Here is a 21,196-nt window from a genome sequence, read left to right on the forward strand (position 1 = left end):
GGTCCTCAGTTAAACTTGATAATGTGGTTAGTTTGGTGGACCCCATGCTATTCTTTGATGATTACAGCTTCATGTGTCATAGGGCTGACCCCAGACCTCCATGCCACCCTATTTTGAAAAGAGGCCTGCAGAAGTATGAGCCTTCTAGTGGTTGGCACTCCTGTTCCTAGCCACTCTTCACTCACTCTCTCCACCTTCTTCTGTTTTTCAGGGTTCATGCTCATTGGCAACGATGTGAAACTCAACAATCCTTCATCTCTGATTGGTCAGGCCCTCACGGAGATCCTGCAGCACCCAGAGCGGGCACGAGACGCGCTGCGAGTCCTCCTTCACCTGGTGAGTTGGCGCCTGTTTACTCTGCCTGCTTGTCCCAGTATTGCCGTCCTGATCAGGTCACTGCTTGGCCTTCTTTCATCCTTTAGTTCTTTGAACCTTCATGAAACTCTGGCATAGGGGCCAGGTGGGGCTCCTTCTGTGTCTCTGAGAACTCAAATGGCAGCCAGAAAAGAAGGGAGACGTCAGATCTGCTTTGAAGTGTCACTCCTGTAGATACTCGAGTAAAGGGTTTGGAGTCCCCAAAAAATGTTCATCTCCTTCATAGAATTATCAGTGTGTAGAATGGTCACTACAGCTTGGAATTTATTATTCACACATGGCTGCAATGTCCCATTCTCAGCAGCCATTTCTTCAGTGTCAACTCCCTTTGCTCAGCCCTGATTAGTCCTTTGTGAATGTGAATTGGTTATTAGAGAAACCTCGGAGCTGGAAGTCCTTATTCTCTTTAAGTCAGCTGTCTTTCCTGGGGTTATAACACAAAATATCTGGGTAGATTGTCATATATAGTGAGGGGGGTCACTAGGTGGCAGCCCCCCTGGGTTGTTATGATGCCTCGGGCCCCCACAGGACTCCATGGGTGTAGGAATTTAGGAGTAACCCTGTTGGTGGGTGCTGTAGGAACAGCCAAGCCCTTTGTCGCCACACCAGGAAGTGCTGCCAGAAGAAGATCACCGGACACCTGAAGCACTTCTGGGAGCCCTATAAAACGAAACAGCCGCCACTAAGGAGAGAGGGAGGGAGTAAGGTGAACAAAGCTGGCCAGAGGTGGAGTGGAGGCAAAGAAGAGAGGAAGAAGAAGATGATGAAGAAGAAGAAGATGATGAGCACTGTGTACTTAATGTACTTGGTGCTTGTACTGTGCTGCTGTGGGGAGTGAAGGGAAAGCACTTCCCCACATGAATAAAAATGTATGCTACGCTGGAACTTGTGTCCTGGCATCTGCTTGTGTCAGATTTGGGTGGCTGGAGCGCCCCTGTCTGCTCACTATACAGTATATATATATATATATATGTATATAGTAATGAGAGAGAAATAGAGGCAAGAGAAGGTCTGGGGTTCCACCCTGTATACCAGAAAAAACAGCGACCAGTTGTACAGTAATAATACAAAAACAGAGCAGCCATCCTAGACTGAGCCCGACACTAGACTGGAGCTCTGGAGAGGGTAGGATGGTTTATCAATCAATCAATCAATCAACATTTATTTATATAGCACATTTTCATACAAAAAGATGTAGCTCAAAGTGCTTTACAAAATGAAGAATAGAAAAATAGAAGACACAATAAAAAATAAACATAAGTCAACATTAATTAACATAGAATAAGAGTAAGGTCCGATGGCCAGGGTGGACAGAAAAAACAAAAAAAACTCCAAAGGCTGGAGAAAAAATAAAATCTGTAGGGGTTCCAGACCAAGAGACCACCCAGTCCCCTCTGGGCAATCTACCTAACATAAGTCAAACAGTCCTCTTTGTATTTAGGGTTTTCATGGAAGGACCTGATGATGATGGTCACGTAGACTTCTGGCTTTCAGTCCATCAATGTTGGTGCATCATGATGCTTTGAGTAGGTGGTGGTGGCGCAGGACGCCACCACAAAGAAACCGGAAAAAGAAACAGAAGAGAGAGTTGGGGTCAGTATGGATTTTGGAGCCACCATGAATAGTTATTATGAAGAATTGAACATACAGAGTATCAGGATTAAGTTAAAGTGAAGTTATAAAAAGGCCATGTTAAAGTAATGTGTTTTCAGCAGTGTTTTAAAGTGCTCCACTGTATTAACCTGGCGAATTCCTATTGGCAGGCTATTCCAGATTTTAGGTGCATAACAGCAGAAGGCCGCCTCACCACTTCTTTTAAGTTTAGCTTTTGGAATTATAAGGAGACACTCATTTGAGGATCTAAGGTTACGATTTGGAATATAACGTGTCAGGCATTCCAATATATAAGATGGAGTGAGATTATTTAAGGCTTTATAAACCATAAGCAGTATTTTAAAGTCAATCCTGAATGACACAGGCAACCAGTGTAGTGACATCAAAACTGGAGAAATGTGTTCGGATTTTCTTTTCCCAGTTAGGATTCTAGCAGCTGCATTCTGCACTCGTTGTAAATGATTTATGTCTTTTTTGGGTAGTCCTGAGAGGAGTGCGTTACAGTAATCTAGTCGACTGAAAACAAAAGCGTGAATTAATTTCTCAGCATCTTTCAATGATATAAGAGGTCTAACTTTGCTATGTTTCTTAAGTGAAAAAATGCTGTCCTAGTGGTCTGATGAATATGCGATTTAAAATTCAGATTACAGTCAACGGTTACCCCTAAATTTTTTACTTCCGTCTTAACTTTCAATCCTAGTGCATCAAGTTTATTTCTGATAACCTCACTGAATCCATTATTGCCAATTACTAAAATTTCAGTTTTTTCTTTATTTAGTTTGAGAAAATTACTATTCATCCATTCAGAAATACCAGTAAGACATTGTGTTAGTGTATCGAAAGAGTCAGAGTCATCAGGTGCTATTGATAAGTACAGCTGTGTGTCATCAGCATAGCTGTGGTAACTCACGTTGTAACCTGAGATAATCTGACCTAACAGAAGCATGTAGATTGAAAAGAGCAGCGGACCCAGGATAGAGCCTTGTGGAACACCATATCGGATATCATGTGTCTTTGAGATTTGATTACCACAACTCACAAAGAATTTTCTACCTGCCAGGTAGGATTCAAACCAATTTAAGACACTGCCAGAGAGGCCCACCCATTGACTAAGGCGATTTCTAAGAATATTGTGATCAATGGTGTCAAATGCAGCACTCAGATCTAAGAGGATGAGAACAGATAAATGGCCTCTGTCTGCATTTACCCGCAAGTCATTTACTACTTTAACGAGTGCAGTTTCTGTGCTGTGATTTGTTCTGAAGCCTGACTGAAATTAACAGGGCACGGGCGTGTCAGTTGGGCTGCACCCAGAAGTGACATTGGCTGTCGGGTTGGAAGTGGAGCTTGCAGAAGAACCAAAAGTGGGGTTAGGTTGGTGTTCTTCCTGAGGATCTGTAGAGGAAGGAGAAAAAGTGTTAGTGCACAGTGCCAGGCGTTGACCTGGCATAAGAACACGTTTAGTCAAGCCCATCAACTGCCTCCAATGTGCATGTGTGTGACTATATATACAGTATATATATCTCTCCATGCATCCATTTATTAAATGTCCTTATCCAGAGCTTGGCTGGAGCCTCTCTTAGGAAGCACTGGGCACAAAGCAGGAACAACACGTGGACAGGGTGCCAGTCCATTGCAGGGTGAGCACACACACACACACACAGTTGAACTAACCTGCATGTCTTTGGACTATGGGAGCACCCACACAAACACAGGGAGACACACACAAACTCCACACAAGGAGGACCTGGGGCTCAAATCCTGGGCTGCTGTGTGACCACCGTGCCAACATGTCGCCCGTATACAGGATACACCATACTACATTATGTACTGGAAGTCTCTGAGCAGTACAAGTGTCCAGGAGTTCTTCAGTATGGTCTTTGGCATTTGTATATCCTTCTTCACTGGAGTGCAGGTCTTTGGTCTGTCCATTTCACTTCAATGAGGCTGTGCCAGTGTCTTACAGTATACCCTGTAACCCTGCATGATGTCTTCTTGCCCCGTTAGCCCACTCTGCTGGTCTGTTTCTAAGTATGGAGCAGGGCACTTCCAAACTGCAGCCCCCTTTTCTTTTTTTACGGCTGCCTACTTAGCCTCAGTTACCAGGTGCTGAAATGCACACTAAACAGGGGCATTTATATAGGCGCTGTGGGCCCACCACGTCATGTTGTTCTTCAGCTCTGGTTGCTGTGCTGACGTCAGGCCTTCCACAGGTTGTGGACTTTTAGGCCACCCCGCTCACAAGTTCTCTTCATTCAGAGTGACGTCTGTCTGTCTGTAAGCTGGTAATCCAAAGCAAGTCGCTCATCAGCCAGTCCACTTGGCACACCTGACATGTCTTATTGTGCCCCCAGTAAAGATTCTCCCATGTTGTCCTCTTTTCCGGCTTCACCTCATACGCCTGCGACTACTCCGTGTAAAGCAGGCCGCCTGTGCCCTTCATCCTACTTGTGAAGGACGAGCCCCTGCCCCCCAACGCACACAGGTTCCATTAATCGTGCTGAGCAAGCGACGGCCTCCATTGCTGGCATCAGGGTCTACGGGACAACAGAGACGTGCTTGTACCTTGCAGCCACCCGAATCCACAGCAGCACCTTTGATTGAGCAAATGTTTGTCAGGCAGCGGCAGGTCCCGTGAAGATGGAGCCACAGGCCACGCTGCATGCCGATGCTCCCTGCTGCGCTCCGTGTAAATGAGCTCCCTGCGGCGGGCGGGCTGCCAGCCTGCACATACAGCGTGATGGCGGCAGATTGGCAGCGCAGGCTAATTTCATTTCTTATGCTTGGTAGCTCAGGCTCATTTGAATATTCATGTGTGAACTTTTGAAATGCACCCGCTGCACTCACAACAAACAATCCACAGAGAGGGCAGGCGCGGGCACAGGCACGGACTGTGCTGGCTTTTCTAGCAAAGTTGTCAAATGGTGCTCCTCCACGGAGATGCGGTGACAGACTGAAACCTCTGGTTTGGTGAAATCACCACCTAGGTGGACATGGCGACAGATGCTAACGCAAAACTCGCTGTCACCCGCATCAGTGGAGAATCGCCACAGGCCAACATTGAGCTAGCGAGATGAATTACACAAACTCTGCGTGAAATATTTAGAGAGTCTGTGCAAGAACCCAGTGGCTGAGGGGCGGTCATGGGGGGCTCTGCCTACCCTGAAGGGCACTGCTTGGATTGTCCTTACTGTCTCTGATGACCCAGGCCATGACAGTTCAGCCTGCCTACTCTCACTTTCAGACTACAACTGGTCTGAGGGGTCTTAAAAATGCAAGAGTGTGTCCAGAAGTGGTTCAGGCTGCTGACATGGTGCCCTGAAATGGACTGTTTATATTCTACACCCTCCTGTCTCATGGCAAGTAGCCCTATATAGTGCCTTTCATGGCCTGTACAGTGCCACACTGTGCTCCAGTACACATGCCTATGGAGGCAGTGGTGGGATCTACGCACACAACCCGCTTTATATTTTGAAAATGAAATCTTAGGCCTGCTGATTTTCTAGCATGAACCCAAAGCGCCGCTCTCACGAGAAGGACGTCTTTACTATGCCACCAAGGTGTCCTGATGATGGTGATTTCATTTGTAGCCACCTTATTGGGTTAAGGACCTTAAAAGAAAAGGGAGAAATGTGTGCAGGTGTGTATGGTGGTATAAATGGCTATGTGTGTGTGTGTGTGTGTTGGCATCTCTGTGGATCCATAAATGTCATTACTTTGACTCAGGGTGGGTGGTACCCTTATCTGCCATGTGACTTGGGAGGCTGAAATGCCACCTGGTGGACATAATTTGCCATTGCATGCTGGTCTTGCCTTCTCAGGCTCCTCATCTACTGAACTGTCGCTTTCATTGTCCCCCGTGCAGGTGGAGAAGTCTCTGCAGCGTATTCAGAATGGCCAGCGCAATTCAATGTACACGTCGCAACAGAGTGTGGAGAACAAAGTGGGTGGAGTCCCAGGCTGGCAGTCCCTCCTGACCGCGGTGGGCTTCCGCCTCGATCCCTCAGCTAGTGGCCTGCCTGCCGCTGTCTTCTTCCCCACCACCGACCCCGGGGACCGGCTGCAGCAGTGCAGCTCGACACTACAGTCTCTCCTAGGTGAGTGCAGGCACGTGTGTCTGTGTGTGTGTGCCCGTGTACCAGAGGTCCTTGTTTGGCACTTGTGTAGGCCGGTCTCTGTTTCAAGGCCAGAATGGCCACTGCATTTGTGACACAAGCAAGATTCTGTGTGCTCACATTGGGAGAGGCCTTCTCCCCTAAGAGATGAAGCTCCCTCTGGACTCAGGGTCTCTTTGGGGGTCATGGCAGCCATTTTGTTCTTCATGATGAACCCCCAAGCCAAGATGGCACAGGGAGAATAAGAAATTACACAGACAGTCATGACGGCCCCCCGGTGGGCCAGTAAGTAAAGGGTCAGCATTCACCTTCACAATGACGCCTGCCCTGTTGCCATCTTCAGGTCCTTCTGCTCTTTGCAGAGATGTTAGTGGTCTGTGGTGTGATAAGGGCAGCTCTGGGAGGAGCGGGCAGCATTTGGTGATCCCAACACTTTGGTAGTGCCCGCTTGTCTCTTTCTGATGATGCCTATGGTTCATGTGTGCTGCCCTCTGTCTTGATTCACAGGACTAATTCACTTCATAACTTTAAACACTTCAGTCAGGTCTCCTCTTCATCTCTGTAACGGCTCAGCTCTTTTAATCTTTCCTCATCACTCATCCCCTGTAGCCCCCCGTAATCAGCCTAGTCACTCTTCTCTGGACCACCTCTAGTACTGCTCTGTCTTTATGGAGACCCAAACTTCCCAAAGGACTCCAGATGAGGCCTCACCAGTGTGTTATAAAACTGGAGCAGAACCTCCTGTGACTCGTACTCCACGCGTCAAGGCGCTATATAACCTGACACACTGTTAGCCTTCTTAATGGCCTCTGAACACTGTCTGTCAGAGCGCTATGACTGCTAAATCCTTCTTATTAGGCGGACTTTTGATTTTCAGGCCTCCCATTGTGTATTCAAACTTTCCTACGTGTAATGTTTTGCTGACACTAAACTTTATCTGCCCAAGCCTGTCTGCTGTCCACTTCTCCCTGTGATGATTCCACTGATTCCTGATCATCTGCAGACTTAGCCAGTTTGTTCTTTCCAAATCATTTATTAATATTAAAAATAACAGCGGCCCCTGCACGTCCTCCTACTGGACACCACTCTTAAGCCAACCCAAAATACAGCAAGTTCACCAAAAGTGTTTAAAACTAAAAACAAATTCCAGAAAAGACACATGAGAAGAGATGCTGATAGCCATTTGTAATGTGAAATACTGACATCACTGTCAAATAAATAAAAATAACACTGATATTAACAACCAAGCATCTAGAGATAAAGACTTCATGTATTTATATATAAAATGCTTCTCCCTGTTCCAAGTCGTCTATTTACATGGTGACCAACTGGGAGAACCCTAAGTAAACCACTAAGCCTTTGTGCTTCACAGAAATCTGGCGACTTTCTAACATCAAAGGCCCACCGAAGAAGACCATGGTGTCCAACTGGACTCCTTCTGGATGGGCTTCATTTGAAAAGCACAACGGGAATCTGACATTCTGATAAATGAGTGTCTAGCAGGAAAGTGGTACATTAACAACATTATAAAGATATCTAGCATTTACATCACTAGCAACAGAAACAAGGTTTTATGAATTACGATTGAGCCGACCCCATGTGTCTCTCCGTTCCCTTTTAACCTCCACGACTTATTGGAGGTGCCATCTAATTCTTTTTTTTTTTTTGTCTGATCGTTTGCTTATTGGCTTAGAATGAATGACCTTGTAAGCCCGTCGTCAGAGAACCCTTTGCGTAGTGTGAAAGCGTGGTGCAAATGTAAATGATGATGATGATGATTATTATTATGATTATGAAAGCGCATCCAAGGCAGGCCGGGCTGAACCAGACTGCTGGGATTGCTGCTTTTGCCAAAAAAATGTTTCCAAATTGTAAGTAAATGATCCTTTGATATTTAATTTGAGTAAGTAGCTAACACAAATGGATGCAATTATGCTCCAATACTTCTGTCAGTCACTTGCCCGCTAATGCGCATGTCAATCCGGTACCCATTCTATGGTTTGATTAGCTGGTTACTCTTTATTTTAACTCTATTATGTCCTCCAGAATAGTCTGACTTAAGGTACACTGTAGTACTAGCGCTAGGAGGCGCTCGATTCTTCAGCAGCTGCTGGCGGTGTGCTGGCTCTTCCCACCATAGATATATATAGACAGATGCTGCATTCACTGTGTTGCCCAGTCGACAGGATACGTCAGTGCGTCCGCCATATTGCGAGTGGCAAAAGTGCCATTTAAACTAATACAGGCAGACATGGAAACCGGGTTTTCTGATGAAAAAACAACAATGTTTAAAACAGCATAACTTACATACAACAGATTTTGGCGATTCGTTCAAATGCAATTATTTATATCCATTCATACACCAATAATGGCAATTATTAAATAATGATAATTATTATTAAATAATTCCTCCCATATAAGTAACATTTCTCGGACTGCCTTCTTCCATCTCCGAAACATTTCTAGACTTCGTCCTGTTCTTACCCAACACAGTACTGCAGTATTGGTTAATGCCCGAGTCACCTCACGTATAGTTTACTGTAATGCTATTCTATCTGACATCCCACACAAACGTATCCATCGCTTACAACTTCTTCCAAATTCTGCTGCCAGGATAATAACCTGCTGTTCTAAATCCACTGAACATATCACACCGATTCTCTGTCAACGTCACTGGCTCCCTGTTCACTACTGAATACGACACACAATCCCGCTCTGAACACTTAAAGCTCTCCTCCAGACTTGTACTCCTCTCGCTCACTCAGATCCTGTAATTTGAGAGTATTCAGTCTGGCAATATGGTGCAGCCTTAGTTTGTGGAAGACAGACACAACTAAAGACATGAGCATAAAATGATGGTTGTCAATTTCAAACTGTGTTTCCTCAATGTGCTCCTTGAGAAAAAACACATCATCAAGATTGAGAAATGTTAACAGCTAACAACAATCTACATAATTACTGACTAAATACGTTTAGCCAAAACGTTGTTTGGAGGCTCACTGGAGCACATAAATGCAAAGCTTTGCTATCTCAGCCTGGCGTAGCTAAAGTTAAGATTATAAAACAGGATTTTCTAATGGCCAAATATAACCAAAACAATTGTTCAGCCATACCTATGAAATGTAATCCCCCAGGATCTGGTTTGGAGCGCACAGCGGTTTGTAAAATCCCAAGCAGCACATGCGTGAGGCATCTTTATCCACTAGTTCACACCACAGCAGTGCCACTCGCAATATGGCAGCGACGTTGACGTACGATTCTGCTGGTCATGAGGCGTCTAGTTATTCTATGTCTATGCTTCCCGCGGACTTCTATAGAGGATTTTCTTTGACGTGTCATTTCCTGGTCTCTGCTGCCATCTAGCGGATACAATCAGACAGCACGCCCTCAGGCCACTTGCATTGACTCGTGTCGGCGTCGATCTTCAGTCCCCTGAAAGTGTTCCTTGTGACTTCAGAGTCTATTAACACGCCCGCTCCGATGCACTTTTTTTGGCAAATGAAATTTTACAGCCCACATGTACTGTTGTTATGAAGTAGTGCATCGAGTTAGGAATAAAACGTTCTCGTTTTAGAATGCAATGATTGCGCTCCTGCACACACAATTTCACCTTTTAAAATTCTCAGTTAATAAATGAAGTAAAATAACAATCGGCCCACCATTTCACTAGTGAGATAGTTATGTATTGTTTTGCTATTTTCATTGTATAGTGCCTTTTTCGACAGTCACCAAAGCCGATGAGAACATCACCCAAGTTTCCACAGTGCGCGAATCTAATCGGCGGCCGTGTGGTGCTGCCCTCTGCTGGCTTTATGTTTCACTGCACTCCTATTCAGTACAGTCAGTCAGTCAATCATTCATTCTCCAACCCGCTATATCCTAACACAGGGTCATGGGGGTCTGCTGGAGCCAATCCCAGCCAGCACCGGGCACAAGCAGGGTGGCAGCCCACCACAGGGCACACACATACACACCAAGCACTCACACCAGGGACAATTTAGGATCGCCAATGCACCTGACCTGCATGTCTTTGGACTGTGGGAGGAAACCGGAGAAACCGCTGCTGGGAAATAATCCTCAACTGAAAGGTCAGCCTGCTCGGCCCGGTGCTGGCTCAAGGCTACATGGCGCCCCTTAGTGGAGCGGAGGGGATGTTCCCCTCTGGACATCAGAATGCCTTCACATGTTTGTGTGTGTGTGTGTGTGTGAGATCGTGGACATTAGAACATGTTTATTTGCGTAGTTTATGAACAACATGCTATGGTGACATTTAATAGAAGAACATGGGGGGGTCTGGATGAGCCTTGCACCTCCCCCCAGGTCATGGCCCTTCAGCTAGCCCCTGCTCCACCATAACTGACCAGATTTGTGTCTGCTGTTCTCTTCCCAGGTTTGCCTCATCCTGCCTTCCAGGCGCTCTGTAAGCTGATCACGGCGTCGGAAACCGGAGAGCAGCTGATCAGCCGGGTAAGGAAGTGGCTGCAGGTTCTCGCTGCATGATGGATGGCTTTGTGTGACTGGCATGAGGCATTGAGACTGGTGTGGCATGGGAGTGGTTAACCAACATACCGTAGGTCCAGTAGAGGCCACCACACTTCTTGTCACAGTCCTACTGCACGGCCTGGACAGAGGAGCAGCATGCAGGACACGCACACAGAATGGCATGCTGGGCTTGACAACCCTTCATGAAGGCAGCCTCAGCTCAGTGGTTTATGGAGCCCCCAATCCCCCAAAGAAGGGGCAGCTCCAGAGGACTGATTGACAGGAGGTCTTCTTTGTTCTCCCAGTGTCATCCTTTGACATATCAGTATGTGCCCACATCTGAATTCTCCCTCACAAGTCTCAACTGACGTGTGGTGTGCCCTCCCAGGTGCCATCCCTATAGTCTTAGCAGAAGATTCAGCTGTCACTAAGCAAGAGAAGGTGGTGCAGTGGCCAAGGCCCTGGGCCTCAGAGCTCAAGGCTGCCAGTTCAATGCCCACTTGTGTGCCCAATGTGCTGGACTTCAGGCTACCATAAGAGTATGCGAGTCTGACAGACAGACGACGAGAGGAGACCATTCAGTCCTCATGTCATTCATTTGTTTAACCGATGGCCCAACTGTCCTCATTGTTCATCCAGATCCCTCTTAAAGGACCTCAGGGTTTCTGCTTCACCTCCATGACCCGGTGGGTTGTTTCAGATGCCCACAACTCTTTGCATTGAGATGTTCTTCCTGGCTTCACTCCTAAAAGCTCCTCTGCTTTCCAGTTCAATGCCCATTTGTGTGGCTTCACAGTCCAAGGCCACTCGGTCAGTCCCCTCTTGTGTGACACAATGGCAGCCAGATCATTTTCACCTGGTGACTCATCATGCCACTCAAGGTTTGATGGGTGAACAGTTTTGTGTCTCTCACAATATATTCAGAGCTTGGGTGGTCTTAAGGAGTGTCACCAAGTCACCTGCCATCTCCCCAACACTTAAGCCGCTTGTGCCCAGTGAAATGCAGAGGAAGGTGGCGTGTCTGAGTCGAGCTGCCCGTTTGACTGAGTAATGTAAGTGGGGTGGGGTGGGTGTCACTTGGACGGCCGGGGTGGTGGGCAGGCTGGCGCAGCAGGTCCTGGCCAGCCGCTCCGTGTGCTCAGAAGTGATTTGCTTGCTCTCGATGTCCTGCATGACTCTAAAGCCTTTTTCTCTTTCTCTTTTCTTTTCACTCACTCTGCTGTGTGAAGGCTGTTAAAAATATGGTGGGAATGGTAAGTTCACAATAACATTGGTCTGATTTACGAGGTGAACTCTCACGCTTTCTGTGTGCTGTCCCCAATGTGTGACTGGCTTAAAAATGGCATAGCAGAATGCCAGGGGGGCAGCTGGCGGGATAAAGATGATAAAGTCAGGGAATGGAGGGAGGGAACAAGAAGAAGAAGATGAAGAAGAAGGAGGAATGAGGAGCTGGCCAGACACCTCCAGGGTGCCTCCTAGTGGCAGATTTGGAGAAGGCTCAGGTGCTGGGGCATCAGTGGGTTCAGGTTCCTTCTGGCACCAGTTCATTCTCACCTGGTGCCCGGTCTAGGAGGGGCTGAATGGCCGTGCCTTCCTGGACTTGCTCATAAATCAGCTGCACAGATTCTTACCTGTCATCCTATGTAGATTGTGAGCCCCCCAGCTGCTGGTGGGCTGCTGCACACTTCTCACTTCCCAGGCTGCCTGTTTAACTGACAAAGCGCAGCAGTGAACTTTCGATTAAGAAGTGGCTGATTGTGGCATGGAAGGTGTGCCCAGAGCCTGGGCAGGAGGGCTGCCCTAAGAGAGCCCTCACCATCATCATTTTCACTCGACTGAGCTGGGTTTGTGGTTTCGATGCCACGACTGAGAATGCGTGGCATGGCACCGCCTCAGCACCATCATCTTTGCATGATGCTACCACCCACGGCTGATATCTCCATTGCATTTCTCTCTACAGCTTCATCAGGTCCTGGTCCAGTTGCAGGCCGGAGAGAAGGAGCCGGACTTCTCCTTGGCGCCTATCCAGGTGTCCATTAGCGTGCAGCTGTGGAGGCTCCCTGGGTGCCATGAGTTCCTGGCAGCTCTAGGTATGGCGGTGTGTGCTGTGACGTGCCACCTGGACATCGTGACCACCTGGTCATTTCTGATACCATTCCGAAGTCACAAAGGTCCAAGGACCTCCTAAGCACTTCACTGCTCGGCGCCACCCCCAGTCAGGATCTGTGACTCCTGAAGTGACACAAGAAATGCAACAAATAGACAACTGGCAGCTTACTTCATTAAACAAAAGAAAGCTGCAGCCACGGGGCCAGTGATGAGGGTACACATATTGAATTGGCATGTTGGCACGACAGAACAGCCAATGCTGGGCATCAAGTCAAGTTTTGGAAATCCTACTGTCCACCACACTACTTGGTCATTTCTACATTTGTCTGCATCATGCCAATTTATTATTATATAGCGCCTTTTAGTTTCACTTGGCTTACTGACACGCAGAGACCATTCGTTAATGTTTTGGACTCAAGAGTTCTGTTTAAGACTTATGCCATGTCAGAGCCAAGCCAAAAGTGCCAGGCACAATTCAGGACATTTACTATAGCTTTACTGGGTCATTATTGTCACATGTACAAGGGTCCAGTGAAATTCTAATGGGGAAGGTGGAGCTAAGTGTTTGAGAGGCAGCAGGACGGGCAGGACTTGGAATATGAGTGGCAGCAGGATGGGTGGGGCTGGAGGTCTGAGTGGCAGCAGGATAGGTGGGGCTAAGTGTTTGAGTATCCCTTGGCTGGATCAAGCTTGATGTGGCAGCTAAGGCTTATAGGGAGGGCCCTTATTGTCCTGTGTACAATTATGTGACATTCTTCTTTGCATGTGCTAATCAACATGAGATACATTGCTACGCCACTCTCTGCCACTGTTATTAGTGATAGATATGAAAGCTGCTATATAATTGAGAGGTAGACAGATGAAAGTGTAAGGTGCCATATGGTAGGTTTATAGGGTTATTATTGTCCCAGATAAAGCACAAGATGTTTGAGTGGGGGCAGCTATTGTCCTGTGTCAAGACTCCAGTTCAGTTCAGTTAGATGGACACAAATGAGTTGTCCTCACCCTCAGTATCAAGTGACCACAGCTTTAACTGAAACTGACCATTCACGTTGTCCACTGGCCATGTCACGTTACCTTTACACACCCATGGCAGACCACACACGCCATCTCGGATGCACAGCAGCATGCCAGGCCCGACTCTCACCCTGTCACTTTGTCTTTTCTGTCCCCCAGGCTTTGACCTTTGTGAGGTTGGACAAGAGGAGGTCGTGCTGAAGACGGGGAAGCAGGCCAATCGGCGCACTATGCACTTCGCCCTGCAGTCTCTGCTGGCTCTCTTTGGTAAGCTGACCACCTGAGCTCCCTGCTTGAGTGGCTGTGTCTTCATTTCGGGGGTCAGATGTCCTAGAATTCTCTGTGGTCTTCGTGTCCATTCAGATCCACCGTGAGGTCAAAGCTGCTCATGTGGAGGCCGTGTCATGGACCTGGAGGTTTGAGGTCTCTTTTAGTTGTGTGACCAGTTTGAGACCTGCAGTCTCATTCACTTGTGACACCTCACCCCCCCACCCCCCCACCCCATTATGTCGCCATCACTTTGTTTTGTAAAGCTGCCTACTGCGACTGGAGTCATCTACCACAATGATACTTCAAAGTGCCCAGATGCTCCAGCAGTGCTGCCCCCACTCCTCCACAAGACAGAGATGACCAGTCTGACAGACATCTCCCCAGGACTGGCCCAGTAGGTCTGCCCAAGCTGGTCTCAGAGATCCTGGGGAGCAGGGAGACAGGTATTGATTACAAGGTCCCTGTTGGCACCTCACAAAATTGGGAACTTCACACAGGTTTGCCACCCCCGTTCTCTCCTAAGTAGCTGCTGGCACTGCACTTGGTAGGCAGCATTGGGACCTGCTGCCCTATTGTCACTGGCAATGACAGTATTGTCAGTGTCTCTGCCACCAAGGTATCTGACAGGCCAGGACTTCATCCATGCCACTGAGATTGCAAACCCCCTTTAACTCAGTTTTATAACATGTGGGTACTCAGTTATGGGAATCAAACAATTAAATGGGAGCCAAAGCAACAGAAATGATTTGGAATTTCCGTTTCTAACATCACAAGTCTACAGCTGCAACGGCCATGGCCCACATCAAAACTGTCCCCTCCATCCCACAAGGGCTAGTAGATGGCTACAGGAGGAAGCAGACCACCCAACCAGGCTTCTGAGGCTTACGCCTGAGCAACAGATGAGCCCCAGTGTGATAGGAGCCTGCTGACTGTTGGCAGATAAAAACCCTGACACAGATTTGAGGACACAGAATGGCTTTACACTTGCTGAAGGTGTGTGGCCCTCCTTGACCCTGCGTGCCGACACCGAATGGTCGATGGCTGCAACACCTTCTGGTAGGGGTCATCACCAGCAGATCAGCAGAGGCTCAGGTGTACGAACATAAGAAGTGTGGCACGTGAGAGGAGACCATTCAGTTCTTCAGACCTGGACGTTTAGCTAATAGCACAGCTGAGACATGTAGGAAGGTGTGAGACTCTTAGTCTTTGTGTTGGGACTTCAGGATGAGGCATCTGCTGCTGCTGTGGGGTTCAACGCAGACACTGGGGTTAGGGTTAGGCCTAGAACTGAAGTATGAGGGGCTGTGCCACCTAGGGGCGCACTTCAGAGCTCAAGACAGACGTTTAGGTCAGGAGTCACTTGCTACAGTGGCTGTTTGAGGAGATGCCCTTCACAAACCGCAGCAAGTGTTTGGCGAGGACTTCCCTCCTAGTGGGTGCACTCCAGAGTCTGGGATGAGTTAGGATTTCAGAACCAGGGGCCTCATGTATAACGCCATGCGTAGAACTCGCACTATAACGTGGCGTAAGCACAAAAGCCGAAATGTGCTTACGCACATAAAAATCCAGATGCAGGAATCTGTGCGTACTCCAACTTCCACGTTCTTCCGCTACATAAATCCCGATCAGCGTGAAAAGTAACGCTCGTGCACGCACTTCATGTAACGCCCCAACTCCTCCCAGAATTACGCCTCTTTGAATATGCAAATCAATATAAATCGCCCTTAAGCTCAGCCTTCTGTGAAAAGACAATGGGAAAAGCACGGGGAAAATATAAGAATTTCAGCGAATACCAAGTGGAGGCAAAGGAAACACGTACTATTTGTTTATTTAAACTGTGGTATAATCAACAAAAGGAAGTTGATCGAGTGACATAGCGTGTTGGAGAAACTTGAAAGGTCACAAAATCGCGCAGTGCCGGAAATAAAAAAGAAGTTGTCAGATATCAAAGTCGCTGTGAAAAGGGGAATTGTAGCCCACCGTCTGAGTGTCATATGAAAGCTTATTAGGGTACAGACAAAAAAAAAAATAAAAAGGCACACAGTGTAAAAAAACCACGAAATATCAACTTCAATCTCGACATTTCCACTTTAATCGCATAGTTTATTTTGTCATTAAAGTAGAACATCATAAACTTCATCTTAAAATCGTTTAATTAACCAGTTTCTCAAATCCCATCGTAACTAAAGTAGCACGTTATATGTTTTGTTTTGTATTTGATCTTCTATGTGCTCTATGTGTGTGAATCACTACTTGCTTCTTAAACCGGCTTTCTCTTCCTCCGACAGGATACAGAATCCATTACATTCGTGATATTACAGCTCTCTGAATAACTAAAATACTGAGATGTATACGCGATATCATTTTCGTGATGATAGGAGTTGAAGCACGTTATTAAACATGGGAACACGGTGGTGCAGTGATTGTGTGCGATCTTTGATGAAATAATTTATTGCAGCAGTACTCACGGGCGGCTCTAGGCTTGTGGTGCCCCGGGGCAGAGGAAGAATCGGTGGCTCCTTCGCCCACCAATATCAATATGGTATCTTATGCACGGTGGATGGCCACGTCCGTTGCAGACACTGCATAGCCTCCTCGTGCTCAAGACACAAGCGTTTAACTTTTGTCGGAGGTTTGCCGCTGCATTTTTAGCTGTGTTGTTATTTTCTCTTTCTGTTTTATATTCAATATATGTTGGCGTAGCTGCCGCTGCAGTCCTTGCTTTTCTTTACCCAAGTAACCGATCGCCACACAATCAGCTCTGTAATAGACGTTAAGCCATCTGTAAGCTTAGAGCGCTGATTCTTCAAAACGTTTAAAGAACATTGAAATATCTTCGTAGTACATGTTTAATTATTCTATCCTTTACACCAGTCCCAGTGAAGAATATAGATTATTTAAATGAAGTTAAAGTTTTATCTGTATAATGTAATAAACATATTTTGCTGCATTTCACCTTAAAAATGATATCGTCATCATATGTAAATACGCGCTTTATAAATTGGCGCAGTTTGTGTAATATTATAACTGTAGTGCAAGTTTACAGTGAGGTGATTGTACTTATAAGTCCAAACAGTTCTACAAGGAACAATTGATTGAGTGCGTTTAGAGTTCTTGGGATGAAACTGTTTCTGAACTGCAAGATCCGTACAGGAAAGGTTTTGAAACGTTTTGCAGTGGCCGAGACAGCGTGTGCTTAATGCCGTATCCCGATAATTCTCTTTCCGATCAGCTGCTGCTGTGATTCCCACTCAGATACAGTGATATAAATACTGTGGTGCAGTGAGAGTAATATGGAAAAAGATGATCCGCTGTGGCAACTCCAAACGGGAGCAGCTGAAAGAAGAAGAAGGTGCAGTTAGAGTAACAACGCTAAAGCAGTTCTGGTATTTGGAATACTATGGCTGTTCCCTGGACCATTATATTGTTACAAGTTAATTACAATCAGATGCATTACACTAGTAAACAATATGCGGTTAGTTTCAGTGTATTTATAAAGCCACGTCAGGAAAATAAAGAGTAACCACACAGGAACAGTAGCACTGCTTTGACGCTGGGTGCCGCCAGTCTGCAAAACCGAGTGGAGAACTTCCATACGACAGGGTATGAGGTACCGTGGAAAAGTACGTGGCTTTACGCCAAGTGTAAGTTTTATACATCGTGATTTGAACGTGGAAAAGTTCTTACGCCACATTTCTGTGTGTACGCACTGTTTATGCATGAGGCCCCAGGTGTTCTTACTGTCACCGCTAGGGGGCGCGCTCCTGAAACTGGGCCACGTGTTTGGTTAGAGTTCCTTTTGCTGCTTTTCTCCAGAGTCCATGACATGTTTCAGTTAGGACTTCAATACGCGCTTTGGCTGAAGGAGCTGTTAATGGGCACACTCCAGACTCAGGGCCAAGTCTCTGAGGAAAGGACTTCACCGTTAAAAGTCACTGACTGTTCATGTTGTTGTTGCTAGTGTCACCACTAGGGGTCACACTTCTCACCCTGTTCCCCTCTCTTTCAGATTCAACAGAGTTGCCCAAACGCCTCAGCCTCGACAGCTCGTCCTCACTGGAGTCCCTAGCCTCTGCCCAGTCTATCTCCAACCCGGTGCCCCTGGGGTACCCACACCCTCCCTTCTCTCCCACGGGGCCAGACAGCATGGCGTCTGACGCCATCTCCGTCTACAGCCTGAGCTCCATCGCCTCTTCCATGAGCTTTGCATCCAAGTGCGAGAGCTCAACTGAGTACGCGGGCCACAGGGGTCGAGCGGACTACGAGCGTCTGAAGGGCATCTTCTCTCACAAGTCTTCCGTGCCCAGAAGCCGTTCTTCCCCCCATGCTGGGGCTTCTTCTAGCAAAGACGATGAGGAATATGAAGGGTTCTCCATCATCAGCAGTGAACCCCTGGCAGGAAACTGCGACTCCCTCCCTTTGCCGGGGAGCCGCAAACAGATGAAAGGCATCGAGCAGGAGGCAAACAGAGCCTGCTATGGTGCCTCGGTGTCCTGCAGGGGGAGCGTCAGCACACCGACCTCTCCCGTCAAGATGACTCTCATCCCCAGCCCCAATTCCCCCTTCCAGAAGGTGGGCAAGGTCACCAGCTCCGACACTGGAGAGTCGGACCAGTCCAGCACTGAAACGGACAGCACCGTCAAATCCCAGGAAGAAAAGGCGCCCAAACTCGATCCCCAGGAGCTGGCTCAGAAGATTCTGGAAGAAACTCAAAGCCACCTCATCGCCGTGGAGTGTCTCCAGAGAAGCGGCAGCCAGAGCAGTTGTGTCAGCGAGCCCATTGGCGGGGCCAGCACGCCCACTGGCGGATCAGCGTTCCGGTCCTCGGAAACGAGCGCCTTCAGCCGGCCGCAGAGCGTCAGCCTGAAGAGCCAGTCGTCGCCCCTTAACGTGAAGCCCAAGCCTCCGTCAAGGACCTCCTCCCTGCAGAAGGTGAGCTCCGGCTACAACAGTCCAGCGGTGTCGGAGACCTCCCTCAAGGACGGCTCGAGTCCGCAAAGTGGGCACCCGTCGCCCACCATCGATGCTCACAGCCTGGCTCAATTCAAGCTGAAATACCCCAGCTCGCCATACAGCGCTCACATCTCAAGGTCTCCCAGCAACATCTCGCCCAGTTCTGGCCACCAGTCTCCAGGCGGGAGCGCACCCTCCCCTGCTCTGTCATACTCTTCCACTGGATCGGCACGCTCCAGCCCAGCGGACGCTCCCGACCTAGACAGACTGAGGCTAGCAGCCATCGACGAGAAAGTGCAGGCCATCCACAACCTCAAGACTTTCTGGACCAACGCCTCCCAGCCACCGCACTCCGGGCCGGTCCGTGCTCTGCGTGGCAGTCTTGGTGCTTCCAAACGTGACGTCCTCAGCCTGCTCAACCTCTCGCCGAGACACGGCAAGGGGGACAAAGGCCTAGACGGCCTCGAACTCAAGGAACTTGCCATTCGGCCGGTGGAGCTGACCTCCACGATGCAGAACCCCCCCAACGGGCACAAAAGGCCCGAGACCAAGAAGACTGTCGCCCCCTCACCCTCTGCGTCCACCAGCAGCAGTCCGGGAGGGCGGCCACTGCGACTGCCGTCCGGAAACGGCTACAAGTTTCTGTCGCCCGGCCGCTTCTTCCCGTCGTCCAAATGCTGAGTGTAGGGGGGGTTTGCGGAGTAGCTGCCCGCACCCCCTGCCCGTGTTCCACTGGACCCTGGCACATCGGCGGGCACTCAGCCGACCATCTTCTGTGAACGTACGTGTCACTGTGTTCACGACATGGGCTTTTTGGGATTTTTGTTTTCTTTTTTTTTTTGTAAATTAAAATTCTGTGTTTCCTGAGCAGTACCCAACTTTTTTATAACTTGGAAAATCGTGTATCTTGTACAAAGGAGCTCCTATTTTTATTCGAATTGCAGGTGGCACTTGGCCCCATCTCTTTGTGATGTACGTATGTGTCTCTATTAAAGCATGGTTTCTCCTCTTGTTATTAAATGTTACGTACCATGTATGACTGCCTGGCACCCGTGCCTCATTTCTCACCAGCTGTGCCCACCTGCATTGCTTTGCCAGCGTGCTTGTTGTGGAAGGTAAGACTCACACTTTGGACTTCAGCCCACTGGCACCTCACAAACTTCAGGCTCAGCTTTAACCAGGTGTACTATCTGGACTGCCAAGTTTATTTCAAATCTGGTCTACGATAGATAGATAGATAAGCAAAAGGCACTATATAACAGATATAGATAGATGTGAAAGGCACTATATACTTTACTTTATTTGTCCCAACCAGTAAATGTGGCTTTTTAAGGAACCTCAGTAACTGAGTAAATAGAATTCTTAATTGATGAATTAATATTATAACAAACAACAACCCCCCCTATAAAGCGCACTGTCCATATATGACATGATATGGCATGATCAGGTGTCTGACCTCCCCCCTCGGGCTCAAGTGTGATGCAATATGCCAAGGGCTATGAAGGTGGCACACATGACACGCCTCGCCTCCATCTCAAGCACCGTCCAACTTGTGCGAGTGGGATTGAGTTACTATGGCAACAGAAACCAGGGCACTCACCCATCATTGGGATTCTTGCACTGTTTGGCACTCAGCAGCTCATCAGCTCCACTGCAGGCTTGACAAGTGTTACAAGCAGGGGGTCTGCGTCTTATTTTGAGGGGCACAGTATGGTTGTTTATCGCGTCACAGGCCAAATAAGAAAACATATTCTAGCAGAGATAAGCCCTTCTGGGAGGCCATCCTTAGCACTTTATGAATGGTTTTATGATCCTATATAGTGATTTCACAAGCAGCACTAACACAAAACAGTGAGGAGCGCACCGTCAAACAGAGAAATGTAAAATTTAAAAAGCAGAGAAGAAACAAAGAATGATAATAAAAGCTAGGAAGGGGACTTAGGGAGGGAAAGAAATACTGGGACAGAAAGAGAGTGCAATGAGTGTGGCAGGACAGGCGACAGTATAGATCATGGAGTGGAGCTTGCTGAAGAATTAACACAGCAGTGGACAGCACTGGACCTTTGAGGGCTGAGAAAAATGACCAAAGGTAATAATTATAATAAATGTTTTTCAAATCTACTGAAAGTGCTTTTTGTGGGCAGTAGGGGGCCACTTCAAGCACCACCAAGGTGCAGCACCCACCTAGGTGATGTCATGGCAGCCATTCTTGCTCCAGTATGCTCAGGTCACTTTGACTAATAGGTGGTGAACGGGTGAGA

At 47.8% G+C, this 21,196-nt stretch overlaps 1 protein-coding gene across 4 annotated transcripts in view; it reads left to right on the top strand.

Moving 5' to 3' along the window:
• ttc28 (tetratricopeptide repeat domain 28) overlaps positions 1-19,971 on the top strand; it is a 473,813-nt gene extending 453,842 nt beyond the window's left edge. For 3 of the 4 annotated variants that reach the window (XM_039772324.1, XM_039772326.1, XM_039772328.1), the window contains 7 exons: positions 212-336; positions 5,855-6,086; positions 10,495-10,571; positions 11,816-11,839; positions 12,547-12,676; positions 13,872-13,979; positions 17,992-19,971. In XM_039772324.1, the coding sequence (XP_039628258.1) occupies positions 212-336; positions 5,855-6,086; positions 10,495-10,571; positions 11,816-11,839; positions 12,547-12,676; positions 13,872-13,979; positions 17,992-19,616 (2,321 nt within the window). In that variant the 3' untranslated portion in view covers positions 19,617-19,971. The remainder of the gene's footprint in view (positions 1-211; positions 337-5,854; positions 6,087-10,494; positions 10,572-11,815; positions 11,840-12,546; positions 12,677-13,871; positions 13,980-17,991) is intronic. The other variant, XM_039772327.1, reaches the window with a different exon arrangement.
• Positions 19,972-21,196: the final 1,225 nt, after the last annotated feature.

This window comes from Polypterus senegalus, chromosome 12 (genome assembly GCF_016835505.1).
Source record: "Polypterus senegalus isolate Bchr_013 chromosome 12, ASM1683550v1, whole genome shotgun sequence".
Lineage (NCBI taxonomy): Eukaryota > Metazoa > Chordata > Cladistia > Polypteriformes > Polypteridae > Polypterus > Polypterus senegalus.